At 41.2% G+C, this 16,979-nt stretch overlaps 6 protein-coding genes across 6 annotated transcripts; 2 read left to right on the top strand and 4 right to left on the bottom strand.

Moving 5' to 3' along the window:
• Positions 1-2,832: 2,832 nt before the first annotated feature.
• Positions 2,833-5,783, bottom strand: F5B22DRAFT_652616 (uncharacterized protein; the record flags this gene model as incomplete). The annotated part of the gene is made up of 4 exons (XM_047979634.1): positions 2,833-4,497; positions 4,556-5,402; positions 5,452-5,533; positions 5,696-5,783. The coding sequence occupies 4 exons, from the start codon at positions 5,781-5,783 to the stop codon at positions 2,833-2,835; spliced, it is 2,682 nt and encodes an 893-aa protein (XP_047824817.1).
• Positions 5,784-6,817: 1,034 nt separating this feature from the next.
• Positions 6,818-9,163, top strand: F5B22DRAFT_631376 (ribosomal protein S5 domain 2-type protein). Its single transcript, XM_047976619.1, has 3 exons — positions 6,818-7,770; positions 7,840-8,991; positions 9,053-9,163. The coding sequence occupies exons 1-2, from the start codon at positions 7,507-7,509 to the stop codon at positions 8,911-8,913; spliced, it is 1,338 nt and encodes a 445-aa protein (XP_047824816.1). The 5' UTR covers positions 6,818-7,506; the 3' UTR covers positions 8,914-8,991; positions 9,053-9,163.
• Positions 9,164-11,016: 1,853 nt separating this feature from the next.
• F5B22DRAFT_631372 (uncharacterized protein) lies at positions 11,017-11,883 on the top strand. Its single transcript, XM_047976618.1, has one exon. The coding sequence runs from the start codon at positions 11,293-11,295 to the stop codon at positions 11,779-11,781; it is 489 nt and encodes a 162-aa protein (XP_047824815.1). The 5' UTR covers positions 11,017-11,292; the 3' UTR covers positions 11,782-11,883.
• Positions 11,884-12,044: 161 nt separating this feature from the next.
• On the bottom strand, positions 12,045-13,375 carry F5B22DRAFT_631371 (uncharacterized protein). The gene is made up of 3 exons (XM_047976617.1): positions 13,080-13,375; positions 12,887-12,928; positions 12,045-12,739 (listed from the first exon to the last, which is right to left on the bottom strand). Exons 1-3 carry the CDS (start codon positions 13,240-13,242, stop codon positions 12,501-12,503), a joined length of 444 nt encoding a protein of 147 aa, XP_047824814.1. The 5' UTR covers positions 13,243-13,375; the 3' UTR covers positions 12,045-12,500.
• Positions 13,376-14,160: 785 nt separating this feature from the next.
• Positions 14,161-15,523, bottom strand: F5B22DRAFT_631370 (uncharacterized protein). The gene is made up of 4 exons (XM_047976616.1): positions 15,386-15,523; positions 14,900-15,319; positions 14,708-14,749; positions 14,161-14,538 (listed from the first exon to the last, which is right to left on the bottom strand). Exons 1-4 carry the CDS (start codon positions 15,492-15,494, stop codon positions 14,387-14,389), a joined length of 723 nt encoding a protein of 240 aa, XP_047824813.1. The 5' UTR covers positions 15,495-15,523; the 3' UTR covers positions 14,161-14,386.
• Positions 15,524-16,046: 523 nt separating this feature from the next.
• Positions 16,047-16,934, bottom strand: F5B22DRAFT_652611 (uncharacterized protein; the record flags this gene model as incomplete). The annotated part of the gene is made up of 3 exons (XM_047979633.1): positions 16,047-16,149; positions 16,213-16,462; positions 16,661-16,934. The coding sequence occupies 3 exons, from the start codon at positions 16,932-16,934 to the stop codon at positions 16,047-16,049; spliced, it is 627 nt and encodes a 208-aa protein (XP_047824812.1).
• Positions 16,935-16,979: the final 45 nt, after the last annotated feature.

Below are 16,979 nucleotides of genomic sequence, written 5' to 3'. Positions count from 1 at the left end.
TTATATAAATAAATTATATTAATATATTTATTATAATATTTTATATTATATATTTATATAATTAAACTTTTTATTTTATATTTAATTAATAGATTGATTATATATTAAGTTAAGGATAACTTAATTAAAAAAAGAGGAATAATTATTATATTATAATATTTTAAGGCCTTTAAAGTATATATATTTTATATATATTATATACTCTTTTTATATATATTTTAAAGGAAATTCTTTCCTTCTTTAAGCTTTAATCTTATTAAATATCTATTATAAAACTGAAAAGATTTATAACATTATACTTAACCTTTAAAATTTAACCTACTTATAATATATTAATAATATTAATAGAATTAATAATATTAATAATAATAATAATAATAATATAAGTGCTTTATTATTAATATACTTTTTATTTATATTTTTATTATATTTAAATAATAATAATAATAGTAATGCTTTACTTTTATTATTATAAGTAATATAATTATTCTTTAAAGCTTAAGCTTTACCCTTATTCTTTTTACCTTTAAAAGGTATAATTTAAATAATAATAATAATAATATAAATATAATAAAAAAAAAAGAGAAATAAGGTAAAAATGGAAACGATGTAATAATTTTTAACTAAAACTAATTTTTAAAATTAATAATAATTAAAAAAAAAAAAAAAAATTTAATAAATAATTAATAAAAATATATATATAAATTTTATTATAAAAGTAATATATAATATATATAATTTATAATATAAATATAAGCTTAATACTTATATACTTTTATTATAATAATATTTTATATAAATAAATTATATTAATATATTTATTATAACATTTTATATTATATATTTATATAATTAAACTTTTTATTTTATATTTAATTAATAGATTAATTATATATTAAGTTCAGGATAGCTTAATTAAGGAAAAAGGAATAGTTATTATATTATAATATTTTAAAGCCCTTAAAATATATATATTTTATATATATTATATACCTATTTTATATATATTTTAAAGGAAATTCTTCCTTTTTTTAAACTTTAATCTTATTAAATACCTATTAGGAAATTAAAAAGACTTATAATATTATACTTAACCTTTAAAATTTAACCTACCTATAATATAATATAACTTATTTCCCTTTTATCTTTAACTTTATTTAAGCTTTAAAATAAATATAAAGGGTTAAACTTTTTTAATAATTAAAGTTTAATAAAATTATTAATATATTTATAATATTATAATAAAGCTTTAATAATATAATATTAATAATATAGCTATAATTTAAGCATCCTTTAAAAAAGTATTCCATTTTTTTATAAATATAATAAAACCCTATTCCTTAAAGAGGCTTTTATAAATATATAATTATAATATAGCCCTTTCTTTTATAGGTATAATAAATAATAAGTTTTTAACTTTTTATTTTTATATTAATATAAGGAATATTACTTTTTTTATATCCTTTATTTTTATAAAGTAATTATTATTTAATAATTAAATTAAGCTTAACTTTAATAATAAAATAGCTTTAATTAATTTTATTTAATAAGGATTAAAAGGAAATTATTAAAATATAAATCCTTATAACCTTTATTAATAGTTTAATCCTTTTTATTATAATAATTAATTTATTATAGGTTTAAAAAATAAATTCTTTAATAATTTTTATTTATAATTTATTATTTAGCTTTATTAAAAGGTATATTATTTATACCTTATTTAATAGGTTATTAAAGTTTTCTACTTTTACCTTTTTAAATTTTTTTAAAAAATTATTAAAGGATTTATTATTCCTTTATATAAAGGCTTATAATATTAATATTATAATTAAATTATTAATAATATAATTAAATTATTAATAATATTATTTAAAATATTAATATAAAGCTATTATTAAAATACTTTTTAAAAAATTTAAATAAAATTACTTTTATAATATATAAAAAGGAAATTAATTTATTTCTTTTTAATTAAATTTTTAAAGTTACTATTTATATAAAGTACTTTAACTATTTTATCTTTTAACTTTACTTTAATAAAATAAATATAAAATTATAATATAATAAAAAAGGAAAAAAGTTTAACTTTAATTTTTCCTTTATATTTAAAAATAAATAAATTAATTTTAATAAAGATTTTACTTTATAGTTTTTTTATAGTTTATTTATTAACACTTTTTTTAAAAAAAATAATAATTAAAATATTAACTTTCTTTTATAAATTTTAAAGCTATTTTTATTTTTTTTATAAAATTAATTTCTTTTTTATTTTTATAATTTTAATATTTAATTATTAATTTAAAAGGGTATTAATATTTAATTTAACATTTATAATTTTATTAAAGGAATTATTAAAGATATAAAAAAACATTATATTATTTAACTTTAATATAACTATTTATAATAATCTAATAATAGTTAAAAAATAAAAGGAAAAATTAATTTATTATAAAAGTTTATCCTAAAGTAAGGCTAAATTATTAATAGGTAATACGTAAAAAGTAAATAGGTTAAAGGTATAGGTAAGGGCTCAATATTATTAATTCCTAGCTCCCTAAATATAAAAAGGAAGCCTGGATACCTTTATATAGCTAACTTCTACGCTATCCCCACCCTTTGGGGTAACTTCTACCCTAGTGCTATAATGTTCCCTGACAGGCAGTCCCAACAACAATCATCGACAGCCTTCCACCGCTTCTCTGCGACCCCCGAGATAGGGAGGAGGAGTAAAGGGCGTTTTGAGCTCTTAAAAACATGCCTTAGGAGTTAGTCAGCTTTAAGGTCTTTTCGGTACTTGAATGCTTATTTATACTTACCGAACATGTTCAATCTTCATGTCACCCATTGCGTGGCATAATAACCTGTATAAGTCAAAAGCTCGTTCCGGGGCAGCTTCACCGTATTCACCCTCGTGATCAGCTTGTGCCACGATCTGAAGTATATCCAAATAGAATGTCTCACTTTTCGAACTGCCGACATGAAAATATCGGATAGAAATGTCCAAGCAGACAGGTCGTTCGGCGCCAGCGTATTTGAAAGATCCAGGAATGGGAAGGAATTCACGTTTTCTAGGTAAACGGAGCAAGTTGCGACGAGATCGGGAAGGGGGAGATGAGTGCTTGACAGTTCGATGCATCTATCCCCGCATGGCACGAGTGTGTGGGAAATCTCATTTATAAGGCTTGGATATTGCCGTATCGTCTTATCAATATCAGGCCAGCAGCATTGGAGAACAGCGAGAAGGTTGTTCTTCCGATGAGATATTATAGATCGAAATGTCGACGTAGGCCCATTGTCATCGATGAGCTTCAAACGTGAACAGATACCGAGAGTAGTTTGCAGCCAGTTGATCCACCCATCCTCCTGCTGCCATTTGGCACGATAATAACATGACGACAAGATATGAAGCCCAAAGCCATCTGGAGACTCGTCTGACATTAGGAGTTTCTCTGCGCCGGTTTGAGTATTGTGGCTCAAAAGATAGACTTCTTCCAAAGCTGGGCGTATCAACACAGAATTCTCAGTGAAGACTGCGATTTTCCTTAGATCTGCGGCATCCGCAGGGGCCTTATTATGAGAGAGATAGAGAAACTGTAAGTGCTTGACTGAGATTTCCTGTGATAGACCAGCCTTTTCAAGGGAGTTGTCTAAGTACATGTCGCTGGGGTATTTGTTAAAAATAAGTTTTTGTATATCTGAGAGGGAAGAGACATTCGCTCCAAGGCGTTTGAAAAGAGCCGCTCTCGCCTCGTTTTGGGCTGCCAGTGGGCTGATGAGATTTAAAGGCAAGTCCTCTGGTATGGTGAGCCCATCGACGCTGGAGAATGACAATGGGTTCTCTCTGGCAGATGCTCTCACCCATCTGCCATCTACCAAGGGAATCAAATCCATATTGTAGATGCTGACGTCATCAAAATTGCATTTCCCTACTTTGTCCAGTAGAAATATCAAAAGTTTCGCCGCAGCTGTGTGCCATTGTTCACTTGTTGCAGAAGACTTCATTTGTGGACGCCGTCTCCCGAGATCTTGTGAGATAGTTCGGAGAATATCCGCCGTGTCCGCAAATCTCAATCCGTACTCAGTCAATAAATTAAGGTCTGATTCATCGTATGCTTTTGACGGTAATGTAGCTATGGTAAATGGGAATTCGAAGATCGGAGTTTTCTCATTGTCCATTGCTTCAGACGGAAGTCTTCTAAGGCGGTAGATTTGTAAAGTAAGTGAGCTGTTTGAACAGCGCATTAATTCTTTAAATTTCATTGTGTTCTTTATGCTGTCATGTAGATCCATCCAGTATCCTGGAGGGATTCGAGGCTGATCGCAATTTTGAGGCAAATACCTCATCCATTTGTAGCGCAAATGGCCGTCCTCGGCAAGCTTATGCATCGTTTTTCCAAACGCTGTTGTGATAGGTCCAAGAAGATATCGATTTTTTCTTGAATTGTTATCGATATCATGGCCGCTTCCATTTCTCTCAAAGTCTGCCTGGATCAAGAACTAGAGAGAAATGTCAACGACGGTAATTATTAGGGACGTATTTGGTCTCACAACTTACTTTGAATCCCATGTTTCCTATCGCCGAGAATGCAAATACTTGTTGACTGCTCGTGGCTGGATTCATCTTAGTTTCATCTAGTGGAAATGCAAGAACAACCTCTGATGACGATCGTTTTGACTTTATCTCGATTTTGGGGGTTGTCTGCCTCTGAGGCCGCGATACATTTTGGGTGACGTATTTAGTGACGTAAAAGTTGTGCGTCTCTATCTTGACGCCGTCTTGTTCCTTGGTCACCGACACTAGACTTTCAGTATCGTGCTGTTTCAAGAATTCTTGAGATAGAAAGATTGCATCGCTGTCATTCGTGTAGATTATGCTGATACGTCGTATGTTTCTTAAAAACAATAGATGCGCAGCCTGTATTTCTTCAAATTGCTGTAGAATTGATGAAAATCTCGTCTCAGGATGAAGAAATAACTTCGTTCTTGTAATACCGGACGGTGGCCTGTCTTGAAAATCTTCCCATGTTGGAGTAATCATACCCATTCCTGACTCTGACTGCCCAAGTTTGTAGTTGAGGGAGAAGGAGTAGCTCTCAGATTGTATGTGTACCTTGTATGAAACCATGAAGACTGACTTAAACCCGAGTCCTTCGTTACCGAAGTATGGCCCAGTACCTGGCCTGGAGCTTTGACCAATGCCACAGAGGGCTACAAGGTTCTCTGGCGTGAATCCATCCTCGTTACAGTCAATAGTGATGCAAGAGGGAGAAGCCTTGAAAGTCATAGTTGGTATATCAGAATGGGATCGTGCTTTCGAGAAATTGTTGTCATCGGCATTTCGCAACAGATCGAAGACAAAACTACTGAAGCAAGCGTTGCCGTTTTCAAGATTCTTCGTCAATCTAAAAATCCGCTGTCAGCTTCATCCTGTTGGATTGAACACATACCTACGAGTCTATTGCATCGCGGGCCTTATGTTTCTGCTCCCATGAGGATTCCACCAGCCGTCGAATCTCGGGCTCTAATATCTCCGCTACGAATTGACGGTCAGTCTCTGTGGCCTTGGAGTGGCAGCAAGATACGAAATGACAAGCAGTGCGTCCATGACAATGAGGTGCTTTCCCAATTATTCAAGATAATATAAGTTGCTAACAAACAGAAAAACATCGAGATGTTTCGGCCTTTAGTTACTTACTAGAATCGTGTTCAACGTAGTTGAGGCCGTGTGCGAGGCCGTCCACGAAAGCCTTTGCCCTGGCTTGCGCTGTGAACTCGAGTGACATATCTCGCGACGTCCAGATTGAAGCAGTCGAAGCATGGGCAGTATATCTTAAGAGTCGGTATTGAATATTGAAAGCTCGATCTAGACGCTTGCTCTCTGCAACGCTTATGTTCGTCAAGAATCAATGTGCAAGATACGTGGAGCACAATGTTACCAACTAGAAGTGAGAAGGAGCTGAAGCTTGGTTTATCAAAGTGGCTTCAACATGAGATAGATAGGCGTCTTTTTTCAGCTACCTCGGTAGGCGGTCGGTACATGCCCCTTGGATGCGGCGTGACCCAGCCGCGAAGCGAGAGCTCAGCCGATGAGTCGCTACGTGTGCTCAGGTAGATACCTCCATCATGTACTGATGATACTTATGTAGAGAGTAACACCGAATCCCACACGTTCGATATTTAGGCACCTAGCTGGTGCCTACTACCAATCTGTTGGTAGGTTCTTTTCAGCCATGTGGAAACGAGAAAGACAGCTTTCCGTCAGCCAAAGACCATTTGATTGAGATGACTATGTCCTCGACATTGGACTAGAGAAATACCGGATTACTCAGGAAATGACAATATTACTGTGTGCGATATGACACTGCCGATGGTGTGCATGTACCAGTAGGTAGATGAGTCTGGATGAGGTAGACATGGTGCAGACCACGGTACCGCATGTCAGCCGCACGTCAGCCGCACAGAACATCTCACGAAATGGGATCTATTACGACTGTCTTTCAATACCTGCGAGAGTAGAAGTTCAAAAGCTCAGTGAGTACGTAGGTAGATAGATAAGTACGAAATCGAGTCAAGTCAGGCACACAATCAGATGAGCCGCTAGCATTGGATCACGTTCTCGAAACCATGCCCAATCTGGGCTAGTGTTGGTACATACTGGATTGTATCTACCAGTGGCGATTTGCGATAGTAGATACAGTAACTAGGAGGGCTACTGATACTGTATAGCCCTGAATTACGCTGTGAATTACGCTGTGAAAGGTGAAGAGCGGACAGTGTTATGCACTGTACAGCGGCCTCACCTACTGTATCTAGCTTGCCGACGTCCATCACCCATATATACCTAAATATATATATATATACCTAAGTAGGTGTATATCTCAGGGATTCACCCCGACAGCCTCTTGTTACAAGTCATTATTATACCCTACCTACAGTAAGGAAGGAAGGAAGTGATGAAAATATCCAACTCACAATCCACCATAAGTAGGTAGAACAAAGCCTAGACAAAAATAGAAACACAGGGGATGATGGATGGATGGAACCGGTAGTGGGGGTTTCGAAATAACGGCGGCGTCGGGGATCGCTATTTTGAGCTTCCCCGCAGAGATGCACCCAAACGGCCGAAACATGCCAAATTATGCTTCGACGCCGTCAGTGTTAACTCACATTGAAGCATCGATTAACCTTAACTTTATATTCTTGCACAGAATCCTAGCCATCGCGTCTCCTATATAGAGATCCGTATCCTGTATCCGAGATCTTCGGTGATTGGGTTTTCGTCTTGTGTCTCCAGCTATTCCGAGCTACCACTGACCCCTCCCCTGTCGATCATTTCTTCTCAACCACCGCCCGCCATCCAACCAAGATAGAGGGGTTCGTTTCGCACTGCTCTGCCGGCTCAATTCATCTCAACCCAGCCCAATCTATCCGAATCCGGGTCGCATGCGCCTCGGCTATTGTTGACATAAGATCTTCACTCGCCTACAGTAGATAGTCCAATCCAAGATGCCGGGCGCCACCCCTACCGCCGTCTCCGCACCGGGCAAGGTGTTCTTGGCTGGCGGCTACCTGGTGCTTGACCGAGAGTACACCGCCCTCGTCTTTGGCCTCAGCGCCCGCATCAACGTCATCGCTCGCGAGATCAAGACGAGCCCTGGCGTCCAGCTAAGTGAGATCGTCGTCGATAGCCCTCAATTCCAAGAAGCCTCGTGGCGCTATGGCTACCACCTCGCCCCCGAGGACGGCGGCATTAAAGTGACACAGCTCTTGAGGTAAGTCTCCTCGTTCTCATTTCACACACTGTCTCACTCGTATGGTCCTGCATACTCACGTCACACCAGCGGCGAAAACACCGACACCAACCCCTTCGTTGAGGTCACTTTGAGTTATGCATTGAGCTACATCACGGGCAAGGCCTTCAGTCGGTCATCGCACACTTTCAATCCGGCGCAGTTCACTATTCTAGCAGACAATGACTACTACTCTCAACCCCATTCTCTCACCGGCACAGAGAAGAATCCCACTCGCTTCGCCAAGTTCCCGACAACACTGAGGGGTGCTAACAAGACCGGGCTCGGCTCATCTGCCGCACTCGTCACATCCTTGACCGCCGCTCTCTTGACGCATTATCTGCCCGAGTCCGATTTCAACATCACCAGTGAAGAGGGCAAGCGCACCCTGCACAACCTCGCTCAGGCAGCTCACTGTGCAGCCCAAGGTAAAGTCGGCTCGGGATTCGACATTGCGGCTGCTGTTTATGGCAGTTGCCGGTACCGGCGATTTTCCCCATCCGTCCTCAAGAGCATACCAGAAGCCGGTGCGCCGGGCTTCGCGCCCGCGCTGACTAAGCTCATCGATGGCTCATCATGGGATATGCACATCACGAAAGAAGGAGTCAGTGTACCCCCTGGAACTGCCCTCCGCATGTGCGACGTCGACTGCGGTAGCCAAACCGTCAGCATGGTGAAGAAGGTTCTGCAATGGCGCGAGTCCAACCCTGCGGACTCGAAAAAGCTGTGGGACGAATTGCAGTCACGAAACGTGAGGCTCGGATCTATTCTTAGCGAGGGCAAACTCGACGACATCCGATCCGCCGTCGCAGATATCCGCGAGCTCATCCGTTCCATGGGAACCCAAAGCGGCGTTCCCATCGAACCCGATAGCCAGACGAGTCTTTTGGACGCCCTAATGGGAGTCGAGGGCGTCTACAACGGCGTCGTTCCTGGCGCTGGCGGTTATGACGCCGTGGCTCTGCTGATGAAGGATGACGAAGCGACTGAGAAGCGCGTGAAGGACTTCGTGGCTCAGTGGAGCAAGGAGAAAGGGGGTCAGGTCAGGTTGCTCGATGTCAAGGGGGAGATGGAAGGTGTAAGGAAAGAGAACATTTCTGAATACAAGGGGTGGATTTCGTGACCGAGAGGGAATCAGGAACGAAATGTTGTATATGGATAGATCGTGATATCTACTTGTCATTTGGTATTCAACGTCAATCTAGATTCCATTCCAGTTAACGCTTCATTTGCTGAGATGTGATCCATTGGAGGTTACTTACCTAAAGACTACGGCTATTGGTGACTCGGTAAAAGGTTCGGCTCAATAGTGAGTGATAGGGGAAATGTCGAACAGCATTGGACTCCCATCAGTAGACAGGCTTCAAGTTCAGAATAAAACCTCGAATTTAACAAGGCAATACCCTCATCTTATCTGATCAGACTAGATTAAATTCGCACTGTATAAACGGTGCCTTAGGAATAGAGTCCTGGGGAGGGCTAAAAAAGCAGTGCAAATTGCTTGGCAAGATTGGGGGCCAACCCTGACAATAGATTCCATCAATGAATGCTTGTCACTGCCTATCTACATGTATACATGAGGAAGATACAGTAATTAGGTACCTACTGATCAAATCCACAGGTCCGTGCACACACATTGTGTACATATATAGGTACTTAAGTACTTCTATTTCCGCTTCATTCAAGTATCAAACATGCCTCTATCACCTGCTAAGCGCAGAGACTCACATATTAGGTACAAGTCCCTCCTATCTATTCTTCTCACCAATGATATATAGAAGTATCCGGCCCTTTCCCGCTCCCCGCCTCCCAACAATGCGTATAGATATGGCCTTACCAGCACCTTCATCTCAAGCAGTCCGGTAGTCGAATCGTCTGTCTAGCCCTCTAGGATACCTTCCCCCATTGGTCATGAGAGTAAGCGGGTTCGAATACTAGTGTCTGCATGCCCCCTTTTTTCTGTTGTGAGGTACGTATTTTTGAATTGGGTTTTCTTTGAGCAGACCTTTTAATGACCTTTGTATAGGTACTATATATTATGATTTGTATATTTAGACTCAATTGTCTGAGATATTACCCTTTGAGAACCTTTATTCTATGGTATTTATTAACACTCCACTCACAATGTCTGTTACATGCGGCGTACGGCTGAGCCGCCGGGTACGGTGCACAAATTTCATGACTTTTAGAGACATGTAGGCAACACCTGAAAGTAAGGTTATATAGACCTCGCGTGTCGAAACCGGTCTCGAAGACCAAGGCAAATAAAAGCAGGCAGGTCAAATGGTACAATTGTAGCATCATGGCCAGCTGCCAAGGCTAAGAAGGAATTGGATGGCCGAGGACCTTTGCAGACCTAGTGAATTATCGTATTGTGAATAGCCTCAAATTTGAAATCCAACTATCTGCCCTCGTTATAACGTCTGATACTTGGCAATCACAATATCTCGAACGTCAAAAACGACGCCGTTAGACGTTCGAGCAGTCTTACGGTTATTATATAACCCCACCTACGTTCAACATGATAAGGTAGGGATAGCTCTATGGCGCATTTCCTAGTCCAAGTCAATTGTAGACCGACCTCGAAAGTTTCTGGCAACCCTCAAGGAGTGCCACGTCAATGAAAGGGCAAAGAATTACGGAATAGACTGGACGAGAAGGCCATCGAGGTTATAAGACGCCTATCGGTCATCCTAGGGGCATTCTAGGCGACTTGACGAAGACCAACGAAGAGTTGTATGAGACTTTCCCGGTGATAGGCAATGATGTTGCTACTAAACGATGAGCTGTTTAAGGTGCCTACAGAGAAAACGAAGGAGAAAATATCAATTGCTCAAATAATGACAAGACCTAAACATTCTTGACCAACAAGACAGAGAGAGAGAAAAAGAAAAAAAGAAAAAGAGAAGAGAAAGAAAGGAGAAAGAATTGCTAAGTGCCAAGGCTCTCATTTTCAACGATATGGTTAGGAGGGACCGCCGCATCATATCAAGTGTTCAATCTTGCTTGTTTTTTTTTTCGCCTTTCTTTACTCGGGCATTTCTTACTTCCTGCAATCTAATCCTTTAAAATGTGAAGATATCATATTCACCGTAAAATACTTGAATTTCCTTCCATACATCATTGAATAAGAGCTAAAATGTAGAAATTCACTTCAGCCCTCGGACCTCCGACGGATGATGCCTATGCATGCATGCATGCTGACTTATATAATTTAATATTTTATGGTAGCGTCTGTTGCAGTTACCGACCGCCTTAAAACTTAATTTCCCATATCTAGGTAGCTTTGTCTCAGTCTGAGCCAAGGCTACCAACTCATACGCCCCTTATTGTGCACATTAGGCTCTATCGTCACATCCACCCCCATCAAGGTCCGTAGAGTAAAACTCTTTCTATGTGCATTGGCTACTCCCTCCGATCTTACGTTTCAATCGATCAATCAATTATCTAAGCTCTATCTACCTCTTTCACTTGACTCCAAGCGTGGTCTCAAACAAGCACAATGTCACCTACCCCGCAAGAAACACAAGAAACAGACGAAGCAATCTACTTCCAGGATCCTCTGGCACTTCTACACTACCTCTACGACGATCTCAGACGCTTCTCTAAGGTCGTCTCCGCGGACATAGTCCTGCACCCCTTCTATTCGCATAGCGCATCGATATACGGGATTGCAGCCGTGCAAGCATGGGAAGAAGCCCTTGTCGCGGCGACTGACTGTACATTGAGCATGGATGTTGGGTCTATATCTTTTGATGGAGACTATGCTACCGTCGACGGCGTGTTGCGGGCGCGTAAAAAGGGGTTGGAAGATCTGGAGGTGGGATTCCGGGGACGCTGGAGATTTGCGGAGGGTGTGCCTGTGGAACATTGGGAGAATGTGCTTGGGGGTGCGAAGGGCGCTACTGTGAAGTGGTTTGAGGATGCGGGTTGGAAATGCCCTGGGGTTGGCAGTGGTGTAAGTGGTATGGGGGATACGTGTACACCGTAATAGTTTCAGGTGGGTTGGTCCCGGAGTGAGTAGAAGGTCAGTCACAGTCAAGTAGGTAGGTAGAAGGGATAGTATAGGCGTCAATAATCATTGAATCCTGAACCCTCCAACCCTCGAAGGGGGGGCCAACACCCCTTTATATAGCCAGTAGGTCTAACACAGCCACCCCTAAGGTCTATGTGACTATATCACCTGACAAATAGTACTGTGACGCGAAGCTCAGGAGAAGGTGGAGGTAGATCTTGACTATCCATTTCGATTTGCTCTGTTCTGTCTTTCGTTCCTAGCAAGTAATCTTAGTTTCACTTGTTTAGATGCCAGCTATTAACACCTCACTAATCGCGTCGAGTCTAAGCTCTGGGATCAAGCGTCTACGTACATCATTTTGAAGAATTAATCTCACGATGTCAACAATGTTGTCTTTAATATCTCACAATTGTAGCTCGTGTTCAGTTTGACTGGGGGCCACTGTAGGAGACTTCTGTTGGAGGCAGATCAGATACTCTTCATTTCTTGCTCGGCACCTCTTAGTGAGCTATTAACCTGCCATCTACCCTATTCTTCATTATCGTCTCTCGCTTCCTGATTATGGCAGCCAGGAATGATGCCCTTGAGAGATCTATGCCCATGCTGTTCCTTTTCAATGCGGTGACACTGCGGTATGAAAATGGTACACCCTGAACTCCACCTCAAGAAATTCTAGCTCAGCCGTTGATACTTCAAAGCTCTGCCTTTGCACCACCTTCGTCATCCTCGCCATCTTCCTTGTCTTTATCGTCTGCATTGTCGTCACCCTCAGAGTCCTCCCCATCCCCCTTCTTTTTCATATCCATGACAGATGAAGCTGCGACGGCCGCTGCAGTAAGGACGCCAGCACCTTGGACTACGGCGGAGACTGCCGCGACACCGTATCCGGCGGCCCCAGCGCTCTGCAGAGTAGCAAAGAGAGAACCGGCCACTATGAATTACAGTTGAAGTTAGCCATGACCACGTGAGGCGACCTAGACTTCGAGTAGCTTTCAAATGGTTGTAAACGATAGGACGTGATCCTGATGGGGTGCAATTCTCTATATAATGAAGCCGATAGAACGGAAGAGCTACTTACCCACGTTGCCAATTCCTCTCTGGATGCCTGCGGCAATGGATCCTGTGTACACGAGTATTAGCTTACCAAGAGCCCCCACATTAAATCCGCGATGTGAAAGGGATGTCAGGTAATTGTGGAACAAGGGGGTTTGATAGTTGATGGGTTGCATTGCTGAGCGTAATCCTAATGAAAGTGGATAGTAATCACATACCACCAACAATTCCGCCTGAGCCAAATCCAATGAGTCCGAGGATAGGTGCCGCCACAAACATTGGTGCAGCGATACAGACTACACCAACGCCCGCCGCTGTCGCCTGTCGGGGATTGGCAGCTGCCCACTTGGCCAAGGCTTCGGGAAGATCGGGAGCGGTCATGATGAATTTCCGCGAGAAGTGAAGTGCTTTGTGATAGCTTCGGAATATTGAGATGTCTGGAGCAGCTTTAAACAGAATTGTGTTGGGAAAGTGAGTTGTTACGAATTTCGTTGTGGTGTGGTGAAGTGTGGTTGTAGGAGACGTGTTTGGCGTGGAAAACGAGCCTCGTCTAATGCGTGTATTACCTAGGTTACGGCCAGCTCCTGTAGAATATGCAAGAAGCTTCTGCCTAACGCTAATCATGTTTGCTATCTGACAACAATGAACGCCTACATCGGACCTAGAAAGTACCCAGGTATTGTACATCTTTCTATGCAAGGCTCCAAATGGAACCTTCTACCATAAACTACTATGGCTGAAGTGTGGAGTACAATATTATTCGCTTCCTAATATCGTTACCTGAAATGAAGAGGCTCTTTAAAGCAAAGAATGCAGATATGGAATATTATATTCTTATATATAGGGGTAGCAAGCTAGCTAATCTAACAACTAAGCACATATCATATAAAGCGTATATTGATTAATTATTTAAAGACAACTTATACATTGGCTAGGTTATGCTAATTCCATTGTAAACGTTTTGCAATAATTGAAGTTCGAAACGTTTATGTTGCTTTATGAAGGGTAATTTGTATGCCCATATCATTAGATGTGTAGATAGTTGTATGGGCTATGCTAATCGATGATGGGCAGATGGAACGGTCCTACAATTGCAAATCGAGTGTGAGGTCAACTGCAGAAACAACTTCGCTAGATACTTTCACGATGCTATCAAGTTCTTCGTCTGGGTATGTGGTCATCATAGTTCCATGTCTAGTCTGGATTAAGCGCATCGATTATAGGGTATGAGACAGTTTATTAAGAAGTGAGACTATGTCCCTGCTTCAGAGTAGTTCATTACGCCGCCATCTACCATATCCTCGTTGCTGGTCTTCCTATTCCTTACTGTGGTAGTTGGAAAAGATGCCCTTAAGATATCTGTCCCTACACCGGTCCTTCTTAAGGCCGTGATAGTGTATCGTGACAATGACCCTGGAAAACACCTGGCTCAATCCAAGGCAAACTAGTTCTGTTGACACCACTTCAGACTTCACTGCAAAATTTGCGTTATTAGTCTTTTCTTTGCCGTCCACATTATTTCCGCCTAGGTCTCCTTATTCTTTCCCTTCATGATGGCGTAAATTGCGCCAGATCCTGCCATAATACTACCAACCCCTTGGACTCCCCCAGAAACAAGGACAACGCCGTATCCAGCAGTTGCAGCGCTCTGTAGAGTAGCAAAGAGGGACCCGGCCGCTGTAAGTAAAATGTTATGTTAGTTACTTCATAATATGTTAACCCATTTTCTGAACAAGAGTCAAATGTCCCATGCTTTTAGGGATGATGTTAATTAAGAGCAGATCCATTCGCCCACCAGGCAGCCATGCATGCATTGTAAAGCCGAACTCAAGAAAGAGTGACTTACCAACGTTGCCAATACCGCTTTGGATGCTAGCCGCAATGGAGTCTGGTGTGTACAAAATTAGCCAAACAACAACACTGGTAGTGTTTCATGATATAAAAGGGGAGAGGGGAGAGGGTAGAATTAAGGGCTTGGTTATGTATAAACTTGTACAATGACTCGCATTGCCCGCGAGAATGAGTTGTCATGACATACTAGCAATAATACCATTCGCGCCGAATCCGATAGCGTTGAGAGCTGGTGCGGCCACAGCCATCGGTGCAACGATACAGACCACTCCTGCGACGACCACCACAACCACTTCGGGATTGTCAACCGCCCAGTCAACTACCAGTCTTTCTTTGTCGTTCACCAAGCCAATTACCGTTCCCGGGTTGCCAACCAACCACCGAATCGCCTGTGCCACTTCATCAGCGGGCCAGTTAGCTGCTTGTACTTGGGCGGCAGTTGCCCACTCAGCTGCATGGTCTGCATTGATAACGACCCATACTGCTTCTTGATTGTCGACCACAAAGCTAGCTACTTGCTTTGCGTTGTTGACCACCCAGTCAACCGCTGCTTCTTGATTGTCGACCACAAAGCTAGCTACTTGCTTTGCGTTGTTGACCACCCAGTCAACCGCTGCTTCTTGATTGTCAACCACAAAGCTAGCTGCTTGCTCTGCATTGTCGGCCACCCAGTTAACTGCCTGAGCTGCGTTCTCGGTGGCCCAGTTGACGGCAGCTTGTCCTGGGTTGGCAATAGCCCACTCAGCTGCCTGAAAAAATGCTTCTGGCACTGGAATATTCATGATTGGTCGTATCCGGGAAGTGGAAGGGGAGGTAGTAGGTATGGGGTGTCAAAATTAGAGAAGTGTTTGTGGGTAGAGTTGTGCTTGGGGAGTGGAATGTGGAAGCTTCTAGTTGTGGCGTGAAGTCGCTGTTGGCGAAAATGCTCGGGGGCAAGAAGAGAGTGCCAGATTGTTTGCTATGCAATCAACTCTACTGACCATTGGGAAAGAAAAGCTATCCGGCCCGAGATATTCCTAGTAATATACCTAGGTATGTATATGTACTCACTAGCCACGTAGATAATCATCTAATAATTGCCCAATTGATATCATCGCCTTTCCGAGTTGTTTTCTTTTCTTATCATCCTTTCAATATAGGTACCTGATAGGCACATACTACATAGAATAATATGGAATTTATTGTGGCATTAGTTTAAAAACTTAGCTGAACGCTTTCTACAGCCTACTATACCATAGCTGAAGTATCGAGTCAAAGGTCATTTGCTTCCCTTCATTATCTGAAATGAGGAAGATTTTCAAAGCATAAATTGCAGATACAGAACATCATAACTATCAATAGCCGTTCCATTTATGGGGCGGCCTGATAAACAGAGTAAACCATCCATCGCTGTCGCGATATGTGAGCTCGTAGAATTGACTAAACCAATAGCCACACCTAAGCCGTATCTATGTTAGTGACGGAACAGAAATAGCAATTGGTGTCGAAATTGATGCTTACATATACTGCCACTCTTTGCCTACGTCGTCATCGTCAGGCTCGCGCCAGCCGGGCTGTGTATGCACGATAATAAAAGTAACCTCTTCCTTGAGGTAGTTAGGGGTTGGTGCTTGTCGAGAATCATCGATGGCTTGGAAATCCATAAGCGTTTCTTTGTTGACGTAAACGAAATACCATCGATCCATCCCGCATGTAAGCCAAGATGTAGGATCTGGTTCGTTGACATTGAGAAGACTAGACCTATCAAAGACTAGACAATCCAAGATTAGAAAGTATGATGAAGATGGAATGGATGGTGCACATGATATATAGGTACAGGAGCGTGTACAAAGATCCTTGGGGCCATCTTTATCATCGCTGTAGGCGCTCAAGGGAACATCGTAATAATAGCCAGCATTATACTAAAGATGAGAGATTCACGATTGTGAGGATAGTTTGGAAAACTTACTCTCTCGCATTTGCAATAATGTTAGATTATCCCAAGCCTTATCTTCTCTAATCACAAGCCGAAACGAGTCGCGAAGTTTTTGGTAGCGCAAGGCGTCGCTTTCGCGCTCTTTGTCATCGAATGGCTGGAGATGACTTAACACAGCATTATGGACATACTCCATATACCTCTCCCAAAGGCTTTGATCTTCATAGGTAGCGCGATAAACATACAGGCCCCAGCGGGTATTCGGGGGCGAGCGCTGGAGCTGGTTGTAGAGTCTGGAGGCTGCCATGGTGAAGGTCTGTTTGAGCGCAAGCATTGAGATGATCACTGAAAA

This window comes from Xylaria bambusicola (assembly GCF_022495145.1).
Source record: "Xylaria bambusicola strain CBS 139988 unplaced genomic scaffold F5B22scaffold_99, whole genome shotgun sequence".
Classification (NCBI taxonomy): domain Eukaryota; kingdom Fungi; phylum Ascomycota; class Sordariomycetes; order Xylariales; family Xylariaceae; genus Xylaria; species Xylaria bambusicola.
The sequence above is the reverse complement of the archived record's forward strand: the minus strand, read 5'-3'. Positions and strand labels throughout refer to the sequence as shown.

Coding starts and splice junctions, on each gene's coding strand:
- F5B22DRAFT_631376 (XM_047976619.1), top strand. CDS start 7,507: ATGCCGGGCGCCACCCCTACCGCCGTCTCCGCACCGGGCAAGGTGTTC. Junction 7,771..7,839: donor TTAAAGTGACACAGCTCTTG/AGGTAAGTCTCC, acceptor TCACGTCACACC/AGCGGCGAAAACACCGACAC.
- F5B22DRAFT_631372 (XM_047976618.1), top strand. CDS start 11,293: ATGTCACCTACCCCGCAAGAAACACAAGAAACAGACGAAGCAATCTAC.
- F5B22DRAFT_631371 (XM_047976617.1), bottom strand. CDS start 13,242: ATGACCGCTCCCGATCTTCCCGAAGCCTTGGCCAAGTGGGCAGCTGCC. Junction 12,929..13,079: donor CTCAGGCGGAATTGTTGGTG/GTATGTGATTAC, acceptor TCGTGTACACAG/GATCCATTGCCGCAGGCATC. Junction 12,740..12,886: donor GAGAGGAATTGGCAACGTGG/GTAAGTAGCTCT, acceptor TGTAATTCATAG/TGGCCGGTTCTCTCTTTGCT.
- F5B22DRAFT_631370 (XM_047976616.1), bottom strand. CDS start 15,494: ATGAATATTCCAGTGCCAGAAGCATTTTTTCAGGCAGCTGAGTGGGCT. Junction 14,750..14,899: donor CGCGAATGGTATTATTGCTA/GTATGTCATGAC, acceptor TGTACACACCAG/ACTCCATTGCGGCTAGCATC. Junction 14,539..14,707: donor AAGCGGTATTGGCAACGTTG/GTAAGTCACTCT, acceptor TTTTACTTACAG/CGGCCGGGTCCCTCTTTGCT.